The following is a 22523-nucleotide window of genomic DNA, read 5'->3' as shown; positions in this document are numbered from 1 at the left end:
GCAGGAAAACCCTCCTCATTATACCTGACCCAGGATTCGATCCCTTCAGAGCAGTGTCGAAACACACGCAATACAATGAATGGACCTGCTTTTGATTTAAACATCTTGGAAATCTCAATTTTCATCGCATTTTTCTCTTTCTTATAGTTTCAATGACATCGGCAACATGTACTTATCAAACGTGATGCTACGACATGACGGTATATACGACTGCGTGGCTGAAAACTTCGCCGGTGTTGCCAGGAAGTCGTTTTATGTTAGAGTTAATGGTATGTATTATTTTATTTATTTTATTAAATTAAGACGCAAAACAGATTACAATCAAAAACTATAACTAATTATAAAATATACAAACATAAAACTAGATTGTATTCCTAAACTTTGCGCCCTTATAATAATAATATAATATCAGCCCTGTATTATATACTGTCCCACTGCTGGACACTGGCCTCCTCTACTACTGAGAGGGATTAGGCCTTAGTCCACCACGCTGGCCTTGTGCGGATTGGTAGACTTCACACACCTTCGAAATTCCTATAGAGAACTTCTCAGGTATGTAGGTTTCCTCACGATGTTTTCCTTCACCGTTAAAGCAAGCGATAATTCACAAAGAATATACACTTAATTATTTAGAAAAATCAGAGGTGTGTGCCCTTGGGATTTGAACCTGCGGACATTTATTTCGGCGGTCCGTTCCACAACCAACTAGGCTATCGCCGCTCCTTATACTAGTTAAGGCGATACCTCAAGGTCCATTTTCATACATTTTGTTTCACCTTTAATCTGGGTAACTAAACAAGTATTGGCAAGTAAAGAATTTAAATTCACGTCTAGTTAGTGATTAGTTCTCGCAGTTGAAAGAAAAATGTAAAAATAATTAATAATCATGGATATTTCTGCCTTTAAAATTTCGTCATATTAAATTTGAATGGCCGAAATATCCATGATTATTTTACGTTTTCTTTCAACACTTTCTTTTACTGACACAGATTAAACCGAAACAAATGTATGAACGATGTATCGCCTTAATTACTTAAAGTTAATTTGGAACAGAAAGGCTTTTTTTGTATTGGACCCCACAGTCAATACCGGGGGAAACCGGTGAATAGGATGCTGTACTTCCCCGGCATAGTTACTGCAGAGCTCTAGGGGAAAGTTGGGAGGGGATATCTGGGGAAGGAGAAAGATCCCCCTTAGAATTAGAGGAGGGGAGAAGACCAGGAAATGCTTGCAAGCTCTTATAGGCCGCAATGTGATTTGGAAACCATGAGGTATACACATTTAACTGTATGCCTAGGACCGCGGCAAATATCCCCTTGTACCGAGGTGGGGGGATAGAAAGGTTGATACTAGGGAATCGTGGAGTCGTTGATGGGTTTTGAGAAACAGTTGAAGATTTTGGGGTATATTGTCTTTAAAATAATTGAAAAAATAAAATTTATTCATCACGAAGGTGAATAGTTGCACTTATGATAAGTCAAGCATGAGAATATTTAATTATAATTTAATTAAAGTAGCTTATATAGGTTAAGGTTTGGTATGCTCTAAAAATTAATTTTATTTGTTTTATGCCATTGAAACTGACTTACTAATGCAGTATGTTTTTTCAGACCCTCCGAAAATCCTGGACGATGGTTACACAGGCCCATACTTGGCGACTGATGTGGACTCTTCACTCACAATAGCTTGTAAGGTGACGGGACGACCCAAACCACTTGTACGATGGTCTAAGGATGACTTCTTTTTAGATAAAGGTACGATAAAGATCTAACAGGTATATTATTTTTAGGATTTTGCACCTGATGGTAAGTGGAGTGGGGTCAAATAGAATGTCGAATGACGAGAGACGATTATCCCTCGACAGTCGACACTATTATGCCGGCCTGTTGGAACCGGATATACATAGACTGATTCCAGGACGCGACACACTGACGTGGGTCACTATGGCGGGTTTTGTATTTGTAGTAAATATATTGTTATAATAATCAAACTGGTAATTTTATTTAATAATAAAATATTATTGTAAAATCAAAGCTGATTCGATTAGAACTAATTAAAATATCTATAATTTCTTGTATATTTCAGATTTTCGTTACGATGTCGACATGGACGGCAGGCTGGTTATAAAGTCACCAACTGAAGACATGAGCGGCAATTATACGTGCACAGCCAAAAACACATACGGGGCAGTGAACAAAACCGTCGAAGTCAAGATATACTGTACGTATAATACATCTAGACTGCTTCGGTGGCTTAGTTGCATGCGCGGTACGTCAGCGCTCTGAGGTCCTGGGTTCGAATCCCTGGTCGGGCAAAGTGATATTTACATTTGTCATACGGATCGACCATGTCCTGGATGTAGGGTTTTTTATCCTTGTAAATTGCTCCGGTGGGAAAAAACGGAATTTTATAATCTAAATTTTGAAATAGATGGCGCTTGTGTCGTATATTATTTTAGGAAATTTTAGTAATATTATATTATTATGTAACTTTGTTTATATGTGCACGGCAAAGTGATCCCACTGCACCTGATGGTAAGTGGAGTGGGGTCCAGTAGAATGTCGACTGACGAGAGGTGATTACCCCTCAGTCGACACAATTATGCCGGCCTGCTGGAACCGGATATACACAGGCTAATCTCGGAACGCGACACATTCACGTGCGCCGCTATGGCGGGTTTTAACACCTTGTGTGCGGTCGTCTCTATCCGAGCGGATATAAAATATATCCTACCACCAGCAAAAAAATAATAGTCTTATTACACACACACAACATCACGCATTTATCCCCGAAGGGGTATGCAGAGGCGCAACCAAGGCACCCACTTTTCGCCAATTGGGTTCCGTTTCATGATTTAACAGGGGATGAGTTTATCGCCATATCGGGCACAAATTCCAATCTCCAGGCTGATACTGAGCAGAAAAACCCAAATATCACTTTGAACTCCCTCGAGCCCAGAACCTCACAGCGCTATCGTACTACGCATGCAGTACAAATACGCCATCGAGGCAGTCTAGGTAGTCCTACTCTAGTTCTACCACCAGCATATTTAAGCTTATCCCTGAAAGGTCAAGCAGAAGCACAACTAGTGTACCCACATTGCACCGATCTTACTTATATGCGTGCTATAATATACATAACTTGTACTTATCACTACATAGTATAAAACAAAGTCGCTTTCTCTGTCCCTATGTATGCTTAAAACTTTACAACTACGCAACGGATTTTAATGCGGTTTTTTTTAATAGATAGAGTGATTCAAGAGGAAGGTTTATATGTATAATAACATCCATTAAATAGTGGAGAAATATCGCACCCGTGCGAAGCCGGGGCGGGTCGCTAGTAATGTATATAATGTATATGACATCAGGCCTATTCTTATTTCTAATCGTTATCTATAATTTTAAATGTTAGTAACGTGAGGTCCTGTTGTGTCAGCTCTCCCCTCCCGCCTGCAGTCGGAGGAGTCTCACGGCGGCGCGGCGCTGGTGGAGGGTTCGACCGCCGCCCTCCCGTGTCCGATACGGACCTCGCCCGCCGACACTGTCAAATGGTATAAGGTTCGATAATACTTTGTCACGTAGCTTTACATTACACAATTAACATATAAAGGTTGATTTTCTTGGGCTTCGAGTCGCCCTTGCAGAGTAAGTATGGAAAATAAACAATGTTTTCCGTCGAATAGGAAGTTATCTATAATATAAAAATGAATCGCTAAATGTGTTGGTAAGCGCATAACTCAAGAACGCCTGGACCAATTTGTCCAATTCTTTTTTTCTAATAATCGTCGAAGCTCAAGGATGGTTTTTACGGCGAGAAAATATCAAATAATTGCCGGAAAAACCCTAAAACAGTTCATTTCTTTATCCCATACAAACGTTTTCTAACTAATACGTAGAGTCAATTTGAGCTTTATTGCTATTGTATAAAGTTCACTGTTGTCTAAGCAATGTTCCTAACATCAAAGCAGTGTGCGTTGGAGAACATAATATACTAATGTAATGTCGCGTTCTGAAACTCAACAAAAGTGATATCGCGGACCCGACTAAATTGAACAGTCACAAAATTTAATATATCATTAGTTATTTGGTTGGCTTCGCGATATTATTTCTTTTGTTTTACTTTAAAATGCATGTTTTCCCGTCATTACATCAGACAAACACAACCGTTACCAAAAGTCCATGACTCCAAGCCATATCAAATTTAAAAAAAAAATCGTTGTCGATTTGAAGTGTTGTTTTTCTTGGATTTTCTGTTACGTACTCTACTGAGTTTGCTTTTGTCAACAACACGAAACAAATTCGTATATCGTGTTTTGTGCAGAGTGTTTAATTACCTATGATCACTAATTATTGCATGTGGATTATTAATTACTAGCTTTTGCCCGCGGCTCCGCCCGCGTTATAAAGTTTTTCGGGCTAAAGTTTTCCGTTATAAAAGTCACGCTATATATTTTCCCGGGAGCCTATGTTCTTCCTAGGGTCTCAAACCGTCTCCATACCAAATTTTATCCTAATACGTTGGGTAGTTTTTGAGTTTAACACGTTCGGGCAGACCGATGCAGCGGGGACTTTGTTTTATGATATATTTTTGTAGAACTTTTAAGAGAAACAATCCCGTCATACATTATTGTTGCATAACTTTAACCGTTTACGCAGCGCACGCAACAGAAGCTCTCAAAACTAATAAATTGTCCCCGTTTTTGCATCATGTTTCATTATTGCTCCGCTCCTATTGGTCATAGCGTGACGATATATAACCTATAGCACTCCAGGAACAAAGGGCTATCCAACACAAAAAGAATTATTCAGTTCAAACTCCTAGTTTCTGAGATTAGCCATTACTGCTCTGCTCCTATTGGTCACAGCGTGATGATATATAGTCTATAGCACTTCACGAACAAAGGGCTATCCAATACAAAATGATTTTTTTAGTTCGAACCGGTAGTTCCTGAGATTAGCCATTACTGCTCTGCTCCTATTGGGCATAGTGTGATGATATATATAGCCTATAGCATTCCAGGAATAAAGGGCTATCCAACACAAAAAGAATTATTCAGTTCAAACTCCTAGTTTCTGAGATTAGCCATTACTGCTCTGCTCCTATTGGTCATAGCGTGATGATATATAGCCTATAGCACTTCACGAACAAAGGGCTATCCAATACAAAAAGATTTTTTAGTTCGAACCGGTAGTTCCTGAGATTAGCCATTACTGCCCCGCTCCTATTGGGTATAGCGTGATGATATATAGCCTATAGCACTCCACGAACAAAAGGCTATCCAACGCAAAAAGAATTTTTCAGTTTGGACTGGTAGTTCCTGAGATTAACCATTACTGCTCCGCTCCTATTGGGTATAGCGTGATGATATATAGCCTATAGCACTTCACGAACAAAGGGCTATCCAACGCAAAAAGATTTTTTTAGTTCGGACCGGTAGTTCCTGAGATTAGGCATTACTGCTCCGCACCTATTGGGTATAGCGTGATGATATATAGCCTATAGCACTCCACGAACATAGGGCTATCCAACGCAAAAAGATTTTTTCAATTTGGACCAGTAGTTCCTGAGATTAGCACGTTCAAACAAACAAACAAACAAACAAACAAACTCTTCAGCTTTATATAATAGTATAGATAAGATCTTATTATAATTGAATTATATCAAGGAGAAGATATTCTCATACCGCGCATCCCAATGATTCCGACTGATGTGCCATTTGAATTTAAAAGACTACAGTTTCCAGTGCGGCTTGCTTTTGCTATGACCATAAACAAATCCCAGGGGCAATCATTAAGTGTTTGTGGTATTAATCTGGAAAACCCATGTTTCTCCTATGGTCAATTGTATGTTGCCTGTTACCGTGTTGGAAAACCATCAGATTTATTTGTCTATGCGCCAGGGAATCAAACAAAAAATATTGTATATCATAAAGCACTACAATGAAAATAAAACTGATTTTTGTTAATAATTATGATGATTACCAATAAAGCGACTACTTACTTTTAAATGCTTATATCTGTTTTATTTAATAACGAGCTTTAGCCCGCGGCTCCGCCCGCGTTATACAACTTTTCAGGCTAAAGTTTTCCGTTATAAAAGTAGTAGTTTCCCGGGAGCCTATGTTCTTCCCAGGGTCTCAAACTGTCTCCATACCAAATTTCATCTTAATACGTTGGGTAGTTTTTGATGAGATGCAGCGGGGGACTTTGTTTTATAATATAATTTTTAGAATTTTTAAAGTGGAACAATCCCGTCATACATCATTGTTGCATAACTTTAACCGTTTACGCAGCGCAGGCAACGGAAGCTCTCAAAACTTATAATTTTCCCCGTTTTTGTAACATGTTTCATTACTGCTCCGCTCCTATTGGTCATAGCGTGATGATATATAGCCTATAGCACTCCAGGAACAAAGGGCTATCCAACACAAAAAGATTTTTTCAGTTCAAACCGGTAGTTCCTGAGATTAGCCATTACTGCTCCGCTCCTATTGGTCATAGCGTGATGATATATAGCCTATAGCACTCCACGAACAAAGGGCTATCCAACGCAAAAAGAATTTTTCAGTTTGGACCGGTAGTTCCTGAGATTAGCGCGTTCAAACAAACAAACAAACAAACAAACTCTTCAGCTTTATATAATAGTATATAGATTATTTTTTATTCACAACGCCCTATCACCACGGTGAAGGTTCTGTTCAAGAGAATTTTTGCCCCGACAATAAAATAGATAGGAACAAAAAACTGTCATATTACAAATCTTTTTGACAGGACGAAGTCTGTAGGGTCCGCTAGATAGATGTCGTGGTGATAGGGCGTTGTGAATAAAAAATAATTATTAAATAAAACAGATATAAGCATTTAAAAGTAAGTAATCGCTTTATTGGTAATCATCATAATTATTAACAAAAATCAGTTTTATTTTCATTGTAGTGCTTTATGATATACAATATTTTTTGTTTGATTCCCTGGCGCATAGACAAATAAATCTGATGGTTTTCCAACACGGTAACAGGCAACATACAAGTGACCATAGGAGAAACATGGGTTTTCCAGATTAATACCACAAACACTTAATGATTGCCCCTGGGACTTGTTTATGGTCATAGCAAAAGCAAGCCGCACTGGAAACTGTAGTCTTTTAAATTCAAATGGCACATCAGTCGGAATCATTGGGATGCGCGGTATGAGAACATCTTCTCCTTGATATAATTCAATTATAATATGATCTTATAATTAATAATCCACATGCAATAATTAGTGATCATAGGTAATTAAACACTCTGCACAAAACACGATATACGAATTTGTTTCGTGTTGTTGACAAAAGCAAACTCAGTAGAGTACGTAACAGAAAATCCAAGAAAAACAACACTTCAAATCGACAACGATTTTTTTTTTAAATTTGATATGGCTTGGAGTCATGGACTTTTGGTAACGGTTGTGTTTGTCTGATGTAATGACGGGAAAACATGCATTTTAAAGTAAAACAAAAGAAATAATATCGCGAAGCCAACCAAATAACTAATGATATATTAAATTTTGTGACTGTTCAATTTAGTCGGGTCCGCGATATCACTTTTGTTGAGTTTCAGAACGCGACATTACATTAGTATATTATGTTCTCCAACGCACACTGCTTTGATGTTAGGAACATTGCTTAGACAACAGTGAACTTTATACAATAGCAATAAAGCTCAAATTGACTCTACGTATTAGTTAGAAAACGTTTGTATGGGATAAAGAAATGAACTGTTTTTAGGGTTTTTCCGGCAATTATTTGATATTTTCTCGCCGTAAAAACCATCCTTGAGCTTCGACGATTATTAGAAAAAAAGAATTGGACAAATTGGTCCAGGCGTTCTTGAGTTATGCGCTTACCAACACATTTAGCGATTCATTTTTATATTATAGACTAGCTTCCGCCCGCAGCTTCGCCCGCGTGGATTTCGGGTTTGTAAAATGGAGAAGGTGCTCAATTTGTCGGGATGTTTTTTTAATTTATGGTGGTATGCAGGTGGTCCGATTGTCCGGTCAGGGTCTGATGATGGGATCCTGGTGAAATCGAAGGAACTTTTAACCATTAAGGTTGCACACGAAATGACGGAAGCTTAAAAATGGAGTAACTTCTCCCGTTTTCCCAACATTTTCCATCACTGCTATGCTCCTATTAATTGTAGCGTGATGAAAAGTATACTATAACCAGCTCAGGAGTATGAAAAATAATTGTACCAAGTTAAGTTAAAATCCGTCGAGTAGTTTTTGTTTCTATAACGGTTATACAGACAGACAAAAATTTTACTAATTGCATTTTTGGCATCAGTATCGATCCCTAATCACCCCCAGTTATTTTGGAAATATATTTTATGTACAGAATTGACCTCTCTACAGATTTATTATAAGTATAGATATGGAAAAGTAGCTCAAAAATTGTCCATAACGAAAACATGCATTTTAAAAGTAAAACAAAAGAAATAATATCGTGAAGCCAACCAAATAACTAATGATATATTAAATTTTGTGACTGTTCAATTTAGTCGGGTCCGCGATATCACTTTTGTTGAGTTTCAGAACGCGACATTACATTATTATATTCTGTGCTCCAACGCACACTGCTTTGATGTTAGGAACACACCTACATTGCTTAGACAACAGTGAACTTTTATACAATAGCAATAAAGCTCAAATTGACTCTACGTATTAGTTAGAAAACGTTTGTATGGGAAATAGAAAAATGCTGTTTTGAGGATTTTCCCGGCAATTATTCGAATTTTTTCTCACCTTTTAAATCTTCCCTAGACCTCCACGAATAATTCAAGACCAAGATAAGATAAATCCGTTCAGCCGTTCTCGAGTTTTAGCGAGACTAACGAACAGCAATTCATTTTTATATATATAGATAAGGTATCCGATGTTTGATTTAGTTTATTATTTTATATGTATCGGAAAATAGTATGAAAAAGAAATCCATGTCTGAAATCAGCATCAAAATTGATTGAAAAATAAACCAGTTATTTATATCTATACTTATAATAAATCTGTAGAGAGGTCAATTCTGTACATGAAATATATTTCCAAAATAACTATCAGGGGGTGATTAGGGATCGATACTGATGCCAAAAATGCAATTAGTAAAATTTTTGTCTGTCTGTCTGTCTGTCTGTCTGTCTGTCTGTCTGTCTGTCTGTCTGTCTGTATAACCGTTATAGAAACAAAAACTACTCGACGGATTTTAACGAAACTTGGTACAATTATTTGTCATACTCCTGTGCTGGTTATAGTATACTTTTCATCACGCTACAATTAATAGGAGCAGAGCAGTGAAGGGAAATGTTGGGAAAACGGGAGAAGTTACTCCATTTTTTAAGCTTCCGTCGCGTGTGCAACCTTAATAGTTAAAGCTACACAGAAATCATGTATGACGGAAATGTTCTCCTTAAAATGATGTAAAAAATATCCCACGACAGCATATGTCTATCTTTTATGGTTGACTCACAATAACACGTGTAACTCCCGATAGCTTAGCAGTTCGAAGCATTCTCATTATATTTGTCTACTCTTACGTTTATAACACTCTCAGTCATCCCTAATTAAAAAGTTAACATTATTAAATATTCCATAAAAAAGAATCATAGAAATCGGTATAGAAACACCAAAGTTATACATGAAATACGCTAATAATTAGCCATCACACGTGAATACTGAATCATGCTATAAGGATTACTTTTGTATATATATAAGGTCGCGAACGCACAGGCAGGCGGCTTGCTTGGCACCTAGAGGCTAGCGAATCACCTAGCGAGTAGCTTCGTAAAACGAACATTCTCGGCTCCATTTTTGAAGTCTGAAATCCACGCGGGCGAAGCTGCAAGCGGAAGCTAGTTTAAAATATTATTGTAAGCAAAGGTGGATTTATCGCGCTGTCCTTTTCTCACTCACGCAGCGTTATAGCCGTTATCACTGTGTGACGTCACATTTCAACTTTACTGTAATTTGACAGCTTCCCTTTCCACCAAATTTCAAAGCTTTATAACTTATTTATTATTGCGTGCATTTTAAAAATTCTTTGATAGATTTTGGATGAAATACGTTTTTGATAAGTGTTTAAAAAAAACGTCAAATACCTTATTATTTTAGGAAGCTAAATTAATAAGAACAGGAGACTTCGTACTGAACAATGTGTCGCGAGCGAACGCGTCGGTGTACGCATGCGTGGTGACGAACGCAGTGGGATCCGCTCATTCCACTGTGACGGTGACAGTGGAGTGGCCGCCGCGGTTCCTGGAACTTGTTAATGACACTGTCGAGGTGGTGAGGGGGGATGACTGGAACTTCGACTGCGAAGTGGACGCTAAGCCGGCTGCTAAGGTAATTAAGGTCTTATGTGTTAAATAATAAAGATTTTATGTGTTTTTTTTTCTGAGTATTTTTAAGTTCTATAAATACGTTATGGTGTCAGAATTTTATAGAATAAATTTATTTTTGAATGCTGTTAAATCTGCAGTATTTTAAACACAATATTGAAATATTTATATACGAAGCATTTTTTATCTGGATATTTTTAAATTTTATAAATACGCTATGGTGTCAGAATTTTAAAGAATAAATTTATTTCCGAATGCTCTCTTTAAGCTTGTTGTTTTATTCTGCAATATATGAGATGCATATCATTTTACATTCACTTCTATGTATAACGTAGATCAGATGGTTGTTCAACTCGAAGCCGCTGGTGTTCGAAGACAAGCAGCGTTTGCGTCTGTTGAACATACAAGCGCACGCGCAGGGCGCGTACAAGTGCGTCGTGAGTAACGTGCACGGAACACTCACTAGGACGTTCCAACTGAACGTGTTGGGTATGGACTACAGATATTTACATACATTTTATTTATTATGTTTCTTTTATATACAAAGTGATCCGCACCTGATGGTAAGTCCAATAGAATGTCGACTGACGAGAAATGATTATCCCTCGGCAGTCGACATAATTATGCCGGCCTGTTGGAACTGGATATACACAGGCTGATCCCGTAAGGCGACTCACTTCCGTGGTTCACTATGTCGGGTTTGAATACGGTGGTCGCTATCCAGGCGGATATAAAATATATCCTACCGCCAGCATATTAAATTATTTATACTTATTATGTGTTATATTTAAAAAAGGAAATAAAGTGTTTACTCTTCGACTTTTGAGTCATAAATTCTATTAAGAACTAACGACGTGTTTAAATTTATAATGCAATTAAATCGTAAGATCATAGAGTCTATTTTGTTTTATTCTTAAATAATAGCAAGTAACAATAAATATACGTTCAAAAAATGTAAATTATATTAAATACATTTCATCTCATTGTAACTTGCATGATAGATTTGAGTAAAGCAACTTTTGCTTTTGATATTTATTGTAGAATCATAATTTAGTTTTATAAATTTGTTATGAATTTACAGTGCCTCCTTTCATATCGGAATTCGACACTTTGGATGTGTTATTGAAAGAGAATGTGAACGCTACACTAGAGTGTAGGGCGAAAGGTACTCCGCAGCCGACCATACGATGGAGTTATAAGTAAGTTATTGAGTTTTTGAAGGTCTGTTTCCATTACTGATGGTAGGTCTGTCATATGTGAGAGCCAGTAGGTACCACCGCAATGTCTATTTCTGCTGCCAAGCAGCAGTGTGTAGGACTGTTGGGTTCCGGTTTGAAAGACATTGTAGCCAGTGTAACTACTGGACATAATAATTAACATCTCATGTCTCAGGATGGCGAGTGTAGTGAAATACCACACAATACTTTATAATTCAAGGTGTTGGATGGTGTTTCTACTGTTTATCGGTCGTATCGCTTACCATCAGGCGAACGGGAAGCTCGTCTCGTCATTCAAAGCAATAAAAAAAATACATAATAGTTTCATGGAAAATTTTACCAAACTTATCTTTTATATAAAAATCATTAGATCCGTAATGCCAAGACCTACACAAAAAACGCCAATAATAACATAACTTACTTTATTCCGTGAATCTATCATGAAGTCACGACAAACCTAGTTTATTTAACCGACTTAAAAAAAGAGATTCTCAATTCGACGCGTTTCTACAGTAATACCAACTGGCACGTAGAAAATGACACTCTGACCAGTACGAACATATCGACTCTCTCCTCGGGCCTGTACCGCTGCGACGCGCACAACGCGGCCGGCGCGACACACATCGTGTATAGCGTCAGTGTGGTCTCCGCTCCCGCGGTCAAGGAACTTACAGCCTTCGGGAACGGAGAGGGCGCCACTGTACACCACACTGTGGAGGCTGTTGTGAGTATTGAAGTGGTCAATACGACTCAAGGGAAATGGAAATCAAAATAAACCAACTTAAGTAACAGTAATGTGAATTTTCATTTGTATGAATGGGTAGCAAAAGAGTTATATAAAGTAGGTTATAAAAATGCTTTATTTAGGGATAAATTTTGATGTAAGTTATTAGTAAAAATTTATATAATTCTTTGGTCCTTCAAGCCAGACATGACAGAAATTACAATTTATAATTCCCACAAAATACATTGGTATTTTATAATAAAAAAAATAATTTTGATCCTTCGAGCCAGACATTTATTTCAGCTCAATTCCCGCATAAGGATATCGTGTAAAGCGACAGGCAAGCCTGTACCAACTGTACAGTGGCTGCGGAACGGACAGGTTGTAGGGGAGAACTCACCAGGTATAGACTATGCAGACCTAGTGATTGATGATGTACAGACTGTTCACGCTGGACGCTATACGTGTGTCGCGTCTAACGAGGGAGGCACTCATGAGAAGAAGATTAAGGTTGAGGTTTTAGGTGAGTTAAAGATATAGCCCCTTATTCATAGACGTTTTTTATCTAAGGACGGAGTAAAGCTGTGATAACAAGTCTGTTTCTCAGTGCTGACGGCATGGCAGCCTTCACAGTGCGTAGACAAAGGGCTGTTTTGATTGGCTAATATTGAGATACAACAAAATTTGTCAACACTTACAAACAGACTTGTTATCATAGTTTTCCTTAGATAAAAAACATCTATGAATAAGGGGGATAGAATACACAGCTAAGTTTAAAGATGTTTTTAATAGATACAATTTTTAGTCATTTATAATACGGCTAAATAAAAATGGGACGAGTGGTTGACAATTTCCTTGTTACTACTGCCATATTTAATTTGTTCATGTCTATAAATAATGTGACTGATTTAAACTTCAGTCTTTAGCCGGTAATACTATTTGGATCCAAAATTGAAATCTGTAGCCTAAATAAGAGTAGTGACAAAAGTTGAAACATCTGATCTATTAGTATTCCGAAATAATTCCTTATCGTTAGATTTTTCTCCAATATAGTTTGACTAATCCATGATTTCCCAATATCATTACAGAGCCTCCAAAAATCTTCCACGTGTTATTCCAAAACACGAATGCATCGGATAACACGATAAACCTCGAAGTTCTCTCCGGCCAAGCGTTCTACCTACATTGCCATCCGTACGGGAACCCATTACCAGAAGTCTACTGGTTTAGGGACGACTTGCCGCTGATGTTTTACGATGACACGATGGTGTCCACCGAATTCGGCGAGGTTATAGTGGCGAAGAGAGCTAGTGTGGACCAAACTGGGAACTACAGTTGCGTTGCTAAGAACAAAGTTGGTAACGCTAGTATTAGTTACTTGGTTGATGTTTTGGGTAAGTGTATATGTCTATATTATAAAGTAATAAAGTTTGTTTGTAGGGGCTGATCTCAGGAACTAGTGAGCCGATTTTGAAAATTTATTTACTATTAAAAAGCTACGTTAGTCCTGAGTGATATAGATTACTTTCGTCCCGGGAAAATATTTATCTCAGAACAAATCATGTAACGCGGGCAGAACCGCAAGCAAAAGCTAGTAAGAAATAAAAAGAATATCAGGAAGAATGATAAAATGCCTTGAATAAATAACTAAAATGAAATCCCTATTAATTCTTGATATGTATCGTAGAATAATTTGTAATATTCCAGTTCCCCCGCCCAAACCGAAAGACCCGTCTAAAGAAGTGATAGTGTCCGTGGGGAAGCCGTTGACCCTCGCCTGCCCGGTGGAGGGCTCCCCACTGCCCGAAGTGATGTGGATCAAACACCCATACACAGAGATCAACAAAGATACACCCAGAATAGAGTTGACTGACGATAACTTCTCTTTGGTAAGTCAGATCATTATACCTTACATGGAGTTTATCATAGCTGTAGATATGTGGGTACACTAGAAACCCGTGCTACCATATCGCTGGCTAAATATAAAAAGTTTCTATGTTATATTTGACTTCCAAATTGTTTTATACAGGTTTATTTTGACATTGCGTTAACAAATGAAAACACATACTCGTCTTTACCTCTGCAAAAATATTGCCAATAATCCATGAATAACAAATATTAGCATCGAAAATCTCAGTTTTACTTTTCTGATTTTTTGGTCATTTTGTAGTTAATATGTGAATATGGCGTGTACGTGAAAGTTTTTCTGACTTTAATGTTATTTTTTTTTATTTCTTTAAATAACGAGATGGGCTTGCGGTTCGTCTGATGGTAAGCTATACATCCGCCCACAAACAGTAGAAACACCATCCAATACCTTGAATTACACTCTATTGTTTAGTATTCCACTGCGCTCACCATCCTGAGACGTGAGATGTTTCGTCTCATTATGTCCAGTAGTTACACTGGCTACAATGTCCTTCAAACCGGAACACAACGGTGACTACACACTGCTACTCAGAGGCAGAAACAGACATTGCGGTGGTACCTATCCAAAAACTCCGCGGTGGCCCTCTTCGGCGCATTAGGGACGACTGAGGGCTTCCTCTGACGGAAGTGTCTAAGTATTCGTCCGCAGCCGCCGCTACGCGGTGCCGCCTTGCGGCCCGTCTCTTATGGGGGGGGCTCAGAAGCCCCCACGCACCGAAGGACGCCCTCGGCGTCTACGGCAGCATGAGGCCAACTACACTCTGCCGTCCATCCCGGGGGTCAACCGAAAAATGTGCAAGAATGCACAAAAATGGACTAGGGCGGACAGCCCCCTGCTGCCCGCCGGCGACCCCCTTCGTGGCCCCTATTAGTCGCCTCTTACGACAGGCAGGGGATACCGTGGTGGAATTCTTCAAACGCCCCCAGTCCACAGGGCGGATGTGGTACCTACCCAAGCGAACTCTCACATATGAGAGACCTACCACCAGTAAAGTATACGTACATAGCACTTTCTATTTCTACCGCCAGGCAACAGTGGACTTGGTCAGTTGTACTTGAGTTAAATATATTTTTCAGATAATAAACAAAACTGAGGTCTCAGACAGCGGTAAATACTCTTGCATCATGACCAACAAGGTCGGCACCACGGAGATAGTGTTTAACGTTACTATTCGGAAGCCGCCATCCATCGCCGGGAATAAGGGAAGCAATATTATAGAGGGACACGTGGTGCCTCTGAGAAGGAGCATTGTACTGAAATGTGAGGCTGAAGGATATCCGACGCCGAAGATTACGTGGTTGAAGGTGTGTTTATTACAATTAAGTGATTTTTATTTAAAAAATTAACATTCCTTGTTGTTAGTAATTCCACTGAATTTATATTATCCATTGAATCAACATATGCTTCTCCTATAAATAGTATGCTATTAAACGTCACAATAACCTGTGGAGTCCAGAGTATTGAATTAAAAGTTTCTGCAAAGTATTTTCCAATGTACTACATCCCCATTGTAAGACATGCGATGTTATGTTTGATTCCTAGTAATTACGTGTAATTACTAGGAATCAAACATAACATCGCACATAGCCCGTGGGCTATAGTGTCCTTCAAACAGCTTCTTGAAATATACGATTAACAAGGACTCAAACATAACAATATTCATTATTCCTTATGTTTATGCGAAAGTAAGATATTGAAATAAAACTAGTTTTCGCATTGTTTCTCCTCACGTTTCGAGACCGCCCTGTGACCCTGAAAACAACAATTCTTTTGAAACCTCGACAAAAACTTAAAAAACTGATATAATAATAACCTCAAAAGCGATAACACCCGAGAACGAGTTTTATTTCAATATAACGAGAGTTTATTTAGCGTGTGGGAGCGCCAAATGAAAAGTGGTCTCTGCTTTCTACTGATCAGCATTGCCACGGCCATGGTCGAGGCGGCTTTAGGGGGAAGCAAACCGCCCCGGGCCCCGCGCTTATAGAGGACTCGCGCAGTGGCTCGAAGGACCTTTTTATGATCTTACCGACAACTCTTAAAACCGAGAAAAAAATGTTTGCTTCACCCTGGACCTTGTGTTATTTTTTTTACTTTCGTATGGGACTTCGCGTCGTTTGAGATTGCATTGTAATGAAAGGATGGATATATGTTGAGAAGTGTTGATGGTTTCAGGTTCTTTATTGGACTGTCTTCCTAATACTATACATTACATGAGTTATATACTAACATTACAGTATGGCCTACCTACTTACTCCCAGTATTGAACCTATTACCATTATTTCGCTCTAGGACACTCAGTACCTAAGCGAGAGTCTGTCGAACATCCACCGCGTGCTAGGCAACAGTCTCCTGGCGGTGTGGAGCGCGACACCGCGCGACGCGGGGCAGTACATCTGCGTGGCCGAGAACGAGGCGGGCACAGCGCACAGGAGGTACAACCTGGCGGTGCAGGGTGAGATTAAACTGTTATAATCTATATAATAATGAATCCCTATTTCCCTTGGTCACGCCATCACGCGTGAACGGCTGCACCGATTTTACTATTTTTGTTGTGTTTGTTATTGTCAGGAGATTCTTATGAAGGAAAGAATTCAAAAATTTGCGCGGTAAATTAGAAAAGTTAAAAAAACTTAACGAAAATATTAATTTTATATAACTGTCAATAGTTTGAAATATCTGTCAGCGATTGACAGAATGCGCGCTGCAAATTTATAGTTAATACAAGACAACGTCTGTCGGGTCAACTAGTTAGATATAATATTAGCAAAAGCTAGTACATGTATAAAGCTGAAAAGTTTTCTGTATTTGCTCAAAGAGCCAAAATAGTCAAAAGGTCCTCTATATACCCATACGGCCATTAAAGCTGTCCTTCGATATGAGCGCCCGTGATAGGGTACCGGACTCATTTTTGTTCTTTACTATTATCAATTATTTACATAACATAAATTATAACACAGAAGGAATTATTGAAATCCGGTAAAAAAATCAACAAATTATATAAGTCTTTGAATTTCGGTGGAAGGGGTAATTAACAAGAAACAGAAAAGAGACGAAATACCCACAGGTGACGTCATCGGGAATTACGACGCGTGCGAAAGAAAGAGATGAAGCGATATCCCCACATCGCGCCCACTTCTGCACATTACAATATTTTAAATATGAATTACTCACTCATTTTTTAACCAATTTTTATGCAGTTTTCGCAGTAGTGCTTCTGTTTCGTAATATTAACCATTACATATAGAATAATGTACAAAATCAAGCATAGGCCGGTCCTCTGTTGCAAAAAGACAGATATACCCCTCTATGGCACAGTGGCGAAGCGTCCATACAACCCGATTCCTACCGGCGTCCCTTTTACGTTTGTCTTAGTCTGTTTTCTGTTAAATTGGCCGTGATATTTTAACTAGGCATTTTTTTTGCTTAGGGTTACCTTTTGAAATATTTCACCCTTTGCCACGGCTGGGCACTCCACTACTGAGAGGTTTCGGGCTTTAGTTCACCACGCTGGTCTAATGCGGGTTGGCAGACTTCATATACTTTCGAAATTAATATTATGATTTCTTTATAACATGGCAGTTAGTATCTAATGTCGCCCTGAGACATAAGATTTATTTTCAATAATTACGCTGGATACAATGTCCTTTAAGCCGGAACTCTGCTGGTGGTAGGATATATTTAATATCCGCCCAGATAGCGACCTCCGAACATAAGGTGTTATAACCCGCCATAGTGGCCCACGTAAGTGTGTCGCGTTCCAACAGGCCGGCATAATTATGTCGACTGCTGAAGGGTAATCAACATTCTACTGAATCCCAGTTCACTTACCACCGTGTAATCCAGTCCAGTAGTTACACTGGCTACAATGTTCTTCAAACCAGAACACAACAGTGTTAGTCTACACGCAGTGTGTAGACACTGCTGCTTAGCAGCAGCAATAGACATTGCGGAGATACCTACTCATGCGGATTCTCACATATGAGAGACCTACCATCAGAAGCACGTATAAAAAGACATCTTGTGTTATTTACTGTCATTAAATACCGAAATTTGACATAAATACATGATTTATTATGTGTAGTGCCAGGCAAATGGAGTCCTTTTACGCAATGGTCACTTTGCAACGTCACTTGCGGACGTGGCTATCAGGAGAGATCCAGATTCTGCCACTTCATCGATGAGAACAATAATACTATCGGTAAGACTAAATCAACCCCTAATTAAACTTTAATAGTAAGAATAAATTAATCAAATAACTGATCTGTAAATATGTCAAACAACTTCATTCTGATTGGCCTTTTTGCATGAATCGGGCGGTGGCGGGTAATGTCGTTTTTAGAAATCGATTTTTAAAACAACTGCGTGATACGTCACTGGTGTACGCTGTACACAAGGTGGACGAACGACCTCATAAAGTTAAGGAACCTGGATGCAAGCCTCTTCTCACAGGATGATATGGAAAACTTTAGGAGAGGTCTATGTTCAGCTGTGGACTTCCAAAGTCTGAAGACGTACCTTCCTTTGTTGTAACATAAAATTATCTTCGTAGATAAGTCAACGCAATCGGAGAAGTTAATACTTGATGACTCGGCGTGTAAAGGCCCCGCCAGCGAGAAAAGAAAGTGTAACATGCCGCCGTGTGAGGTAAATCTATTACAGTAATTTTATAATATTATTTTCAGTGTAAAACTTACCTTACAGGCCCACGTAAGCGAATCACGTTTCGAAATTCGTGTATATTCGTTTTCAAACAGGCCGGCATAATTGTGTCGACTGGCGAGAGCTGATCTCTTGTCATTTGTCACTATCTGAAGTCTACTTCTAACAAGTGCAGTGAGGTCAGTTTGTCGTGTCCGTAAATATATATAGGAACAAATGTTGTGTGTCGAGGAGTCCAAGCGCCGGCCGCAGTGGTCGCCGTGGTCGTCGTGGTCGCCGTGCTCCGCGTCGTGCGGCGCGGGCACGCAGGCGCGCACGCGGCGCTGCACCGCCAGGGCGCCCTGCGCCGGGGACAACGTGCAGGTACTGACACCTTACACATATAGGCAGGGCGCCCTATTCCGTCTTCGGGGTGATTCCGTTTTTTTGCAATTACAAGTGTTCTAATTGAAGGTCAACTTTGCAAGCCGTGTAGGTAAATAAGGGGATTTTTGACTCTTACCTGCACAGCTATCAACACCCATAATTTCAAATTAAGATGGATATGCCCCAGTAGATGGAATAGAGCCCCCTGACTATTGTTACATGGGCCCATATGAAGTTTATTTTTTTAAACATACCCAAGAAAACATTTTAGTTTTCCAGACCTTGATTCGTGCTAATTCTATAATATATTAGTGGGCCCAGCAGACTTTGTTCTGTCACAGACCGCCTTCTATGTACATCACATTTGATGTGGACTACGTTTAACTTTTAAGATCTCAGAAACAGCGCCACCTAGTAGGCTAAAAATTATGCAATTTTTCAAACTGAAACCAAATCAAAAATTCACAAATTGTAATTAAAATGTGTTAGGTGGTTTCTGAGAGTGGCGTGAAAGATACATGCGTCAACTAACATAAGTTAATTAGATAATAAAACGCAGAAACTCCTTCTACTGCCATTTAATATGTTGGATAGATTAAACCATATATTTACATATTTTATTTTGACAGATCAGGAAATGTCCAGATCTCCCCAAGTGTCCCACGAATCCAGCGCACACGACCAACGATGTTTACGACGACAGCAAAGAGAATTCAAACGAAACGGTAAAGTTCATTATGACGAATTAATAAATCATCATCATCATCAGCCACATAAAGTCTACTGCTGAACATAGGCCTCCACTAAAGATTTCCAGACGGACCTGCCGAAATATTCAAATGTCGAGAGAGTCATCTGGAAATATTATAAAACAAAGTCCCCATTTCTGTCTGTCTGTATGTTATCGATTTTCTCAAAATCTACAGAACGGATTTTTATGAAATTTGGTATAGAGATAGTTTGAGACCCTGGCTACTATCTATCCCGGGAAACTCCACCACGCGGGCGAAGACGCGAGCAAAAGCTAGTTTATAAATATATTTGATTAATTTAAATATTTGTCTTGTTACTATACACAACTCTTAAAGTATCCTCGATTCGGGTATAGCGCAATCAAATTATTCGTTTTAATCCATTTGATGGAAAATGTAAAATAAATATCAGTTAATAAACTGAAAAAAATATCAATAAATAAAGTAACTGAATCGCAGCATTTCGCGAAATATATATAATATAGTAAATGCAATATCATATTCTTTCACAGAACCCCTACTTACCCGAAGCAGTATATGAAATGCAACCTGAAGTAATAAAAACGATGTACTCGCCGGATGTAGAAGAGTTTTATATATCGGCGGGTAAATATTGATAATACATTATTGCAAATTTGCTAATAAAATATACTTAATATTAAAATTTTGTTAGCTAGACTAAAACATACATATTTTCATAACCCTAATAATTGTTTTATCTCTGATAAGAACGCCATTGATAAAACAAAACAAGGTTAAAAACGTAATCGGGCTCGAAGGACCAATTTTTTTAGGCGAGAAGAAACCAACCGTGTATTTCGATGTGAACGTGACTACGAACTTGGACTACAGCGAGAGAGGACCCTGCGACCCTGGATACAGGCACAATAAGACTTTCAACTCCTGTGATGGTCAGTATTCTGGGGCCTGGAGCCAACAAGCTTTCCTCCAATAGTAAACGTCAATAAAAAACAAAAAAATATAGGAATGACCAAATGATAAATCATGTTGGATATGTCATTACAATCACGCATGGGAACATATTTTTGTTTTTCATTAATGTTTAAGATTGTAAAAAGGCGTCTTAGCTACGTGCCCTGATTTATTTAGAAGGGGAAGTAATAGCATTTTCACCTTGCGCCTTGGTACCTATTAATTTATCAGTGGCGAAAGGTGAAATTTACTGATACTAACTATAATTAAATTTTAGGCCACTATGCTATAAATATAAATTATTTATTAGCTAATAATATCTGTAGTTTTAATAGTTTGCTCTCATATATTACAAACGGGAAGCCGATAGAAATCCGTTTATAGCGACCCTTTGCCACTGTAACTTAATATAACCTAAAACCGACTTATGAGTCAATCACAAGTACATGTATTTCTCAGACATAAACGAGTGCGTGATAGAGAACAACCAGTGTCACTCGACGCAAGTGTGCGTCAACACGGACGGCGCGTACCGCTGCACGTGTCCGCCGGGGTACGTGGCGCTCGGGCTCGGGCAGAGGTGTTTAGGTAAGTTCCAAAATGTGCCTTATTATAAACACGTTAGGTTTGTTTATTTATTAACTTAGGACAGGAATAGAGACTACAATATAAAATTATTTTCATTGCATCCTTAATAAGTTTACTACGCAAAATGATTCGGTTTGTAGTCTTCAAAGGTAGGTTCCATTGTCTCTGGATGTTATCACGTGAACCTGTTACACAGCCCTGTGCAGTAATATGGGAATAAACCTAGTGCAAAGTAAAAAAATCTATAAGCCGATACTTTTCCACAAAACTATCCATATTGTGGAAATTTCTTTAAATAAATCAATCAGAAATGCACCTGTCTCTCTCTCTCCCGCAGATATAAACGAGTGCGAGCAAGACATTCACGGCTGCGAGTTCGCGTGCGTGAACGTGGCGGGCGGCTACGTGTGCGCGTGCCCGCGACATCTGCGCCTGCATGCAGACAAACACCACTGCGTGCTGCGTTAGTATATAGCTTTGTCGTTGCATCTACTGACAAGGACGTAGTCAGCTTTCAATGTAGAGGGAGGGCAATACTATGATCCGAGGTGGGGATTTTATATAGGCTATTCAAATAATTTAACACAAGTATAAAATGTATTTGAATGTACTTGTGTTTATAATATCCTAAAATTAAATTTGGAAATTTATAAAATGGTAATAATGTACGAGTACGAATTATAATAAGACTTTAGTTTGAGTATCTTAATTCGTTATAACACCACGCCAGTTGTTTGGTCATGAATTTCAATTTCTTACTGCTACAAGATATTTATATATGGTATTCATTTCAGCTCCATCATACCAGCGGCCGTATGAAGAACTAGAAAGCGGTGAATATTTAAGCGCATCCATTGAATACCCGACGAGGTATAAACCTACAAAACAACAAAAAAAAGTAACATAATGTTTAAGAAATATTTATTTATTTTGCGGAAATAAAACGCACGACAATAATTAAAATACTTTATTTTATAGTGTAATA

At 38.6% G+C, this 22523-nt stretch overlaps 1 protein-coding gene across 2 annotated transcripts in view; it reads left to right on the top strand.

The window, feature by feature from the left end:
* LOC115447429 (hemicentin-1) overlaps positions 1 to 22507 on the top strand; it is a 44589-nt gene extending 22082 nt beyond the window's left edge. Inside the window, exons 25-46 of one of the 2 annotated variants that reach the window (XM_037436336.1) lie at positions 148 to 269; positions 1611 to 1754; positions 2086 to 2220; positions 3439 to 3560; positions 10140 to 10370; positions 10702 to 10855; positions 11448 to 11565; positions 12097 to 12307; positions 12611 to 12830; positions 13396 to 13701; positions 14015 to 14196; positions 15314 to 15541; positions 16530 to 16692; positions 18322 to 18438; positions 18790 to 18884; positions 19134 to 19262; positions 19895 to 19990; positions 20530 to 20623; positions 20812 to 20928; positions 21410 to 21538; positions 21876 to 22001; positions 22333 to 22507. In XM_037436336.1, coding sequence (XP_037292233.1) covers positions 148 to 269; positions 1611 to 1754; positions 2086 to 2220; positions 3439 to 3560; positions 10140 to 10370; positions 10702 to 10855; positions 11448 to 11565; positions 12097 to 12307; positions 12611 to 12830; positions 13396 to 13701; positions 14015 to 14196; positions 15314 to 15541; positions 16530 to 16692; positions 18322 to 18438; positions 18790 to 18884; positions 19134 to 19262; positions 19895 to 19990; positions 20530 to 20623; positions 20812 to 20928; positions 21410 to 21538; positions 21876 to 22001; positions 22333 to 22445 — 3352 coding nt within the window. In that variant the 3' untranslated portion in view covers positions 22446 to 22507. Of the gene's footprint in view, positions 1 to 147; positions 270 to 1610; positions 1755 to 2085; positions 2221 to 3438; positions 3561 to 10139; positions 10371 to 10701; positions 10856 to 11447; positions 11566 to 12096; positions 12308 to 12610; positions 12831 to 13395; positions 13702 to 14014; positions 14197 to 15313; positions 15542 to 16529; positions 16693 to 18321; positions 18439 to 18789; positions 18885 to 19130; positions 19263 to 19894; positions 19991 to 20529; positions 20624 to 20811; positions 20929 to 21409; positions 21539 to 21875; positions 22002 to 22332 lie in introns of both variants that reach the window. The other variant, XM_030174465.2, reaches the window with a different exon arrangement.
* Positions 22508 to 22523: the final 16 nt, after the last annotated feature.

The sequence above is a fragment of the Manduca sexta genome, chromosome 7 (assembly GCF_014839805.1).
Source record: "Manduca sexta isolate Smith_Timp_Sample1 chromosome 7, JHU_Msex_v1.0, whole genome shotgun sequence".
Lineage (NCBI taxonomy): Eukaryota > Metazoa > Arthropoda > Insecta > Lepidoptera > Sphingidae > Manduca > Manduca sexta.
Note: the sequence above shows the minus strand (reverse complement) of the source record. Positions and strands in the feature narration are given on the sequence as shown.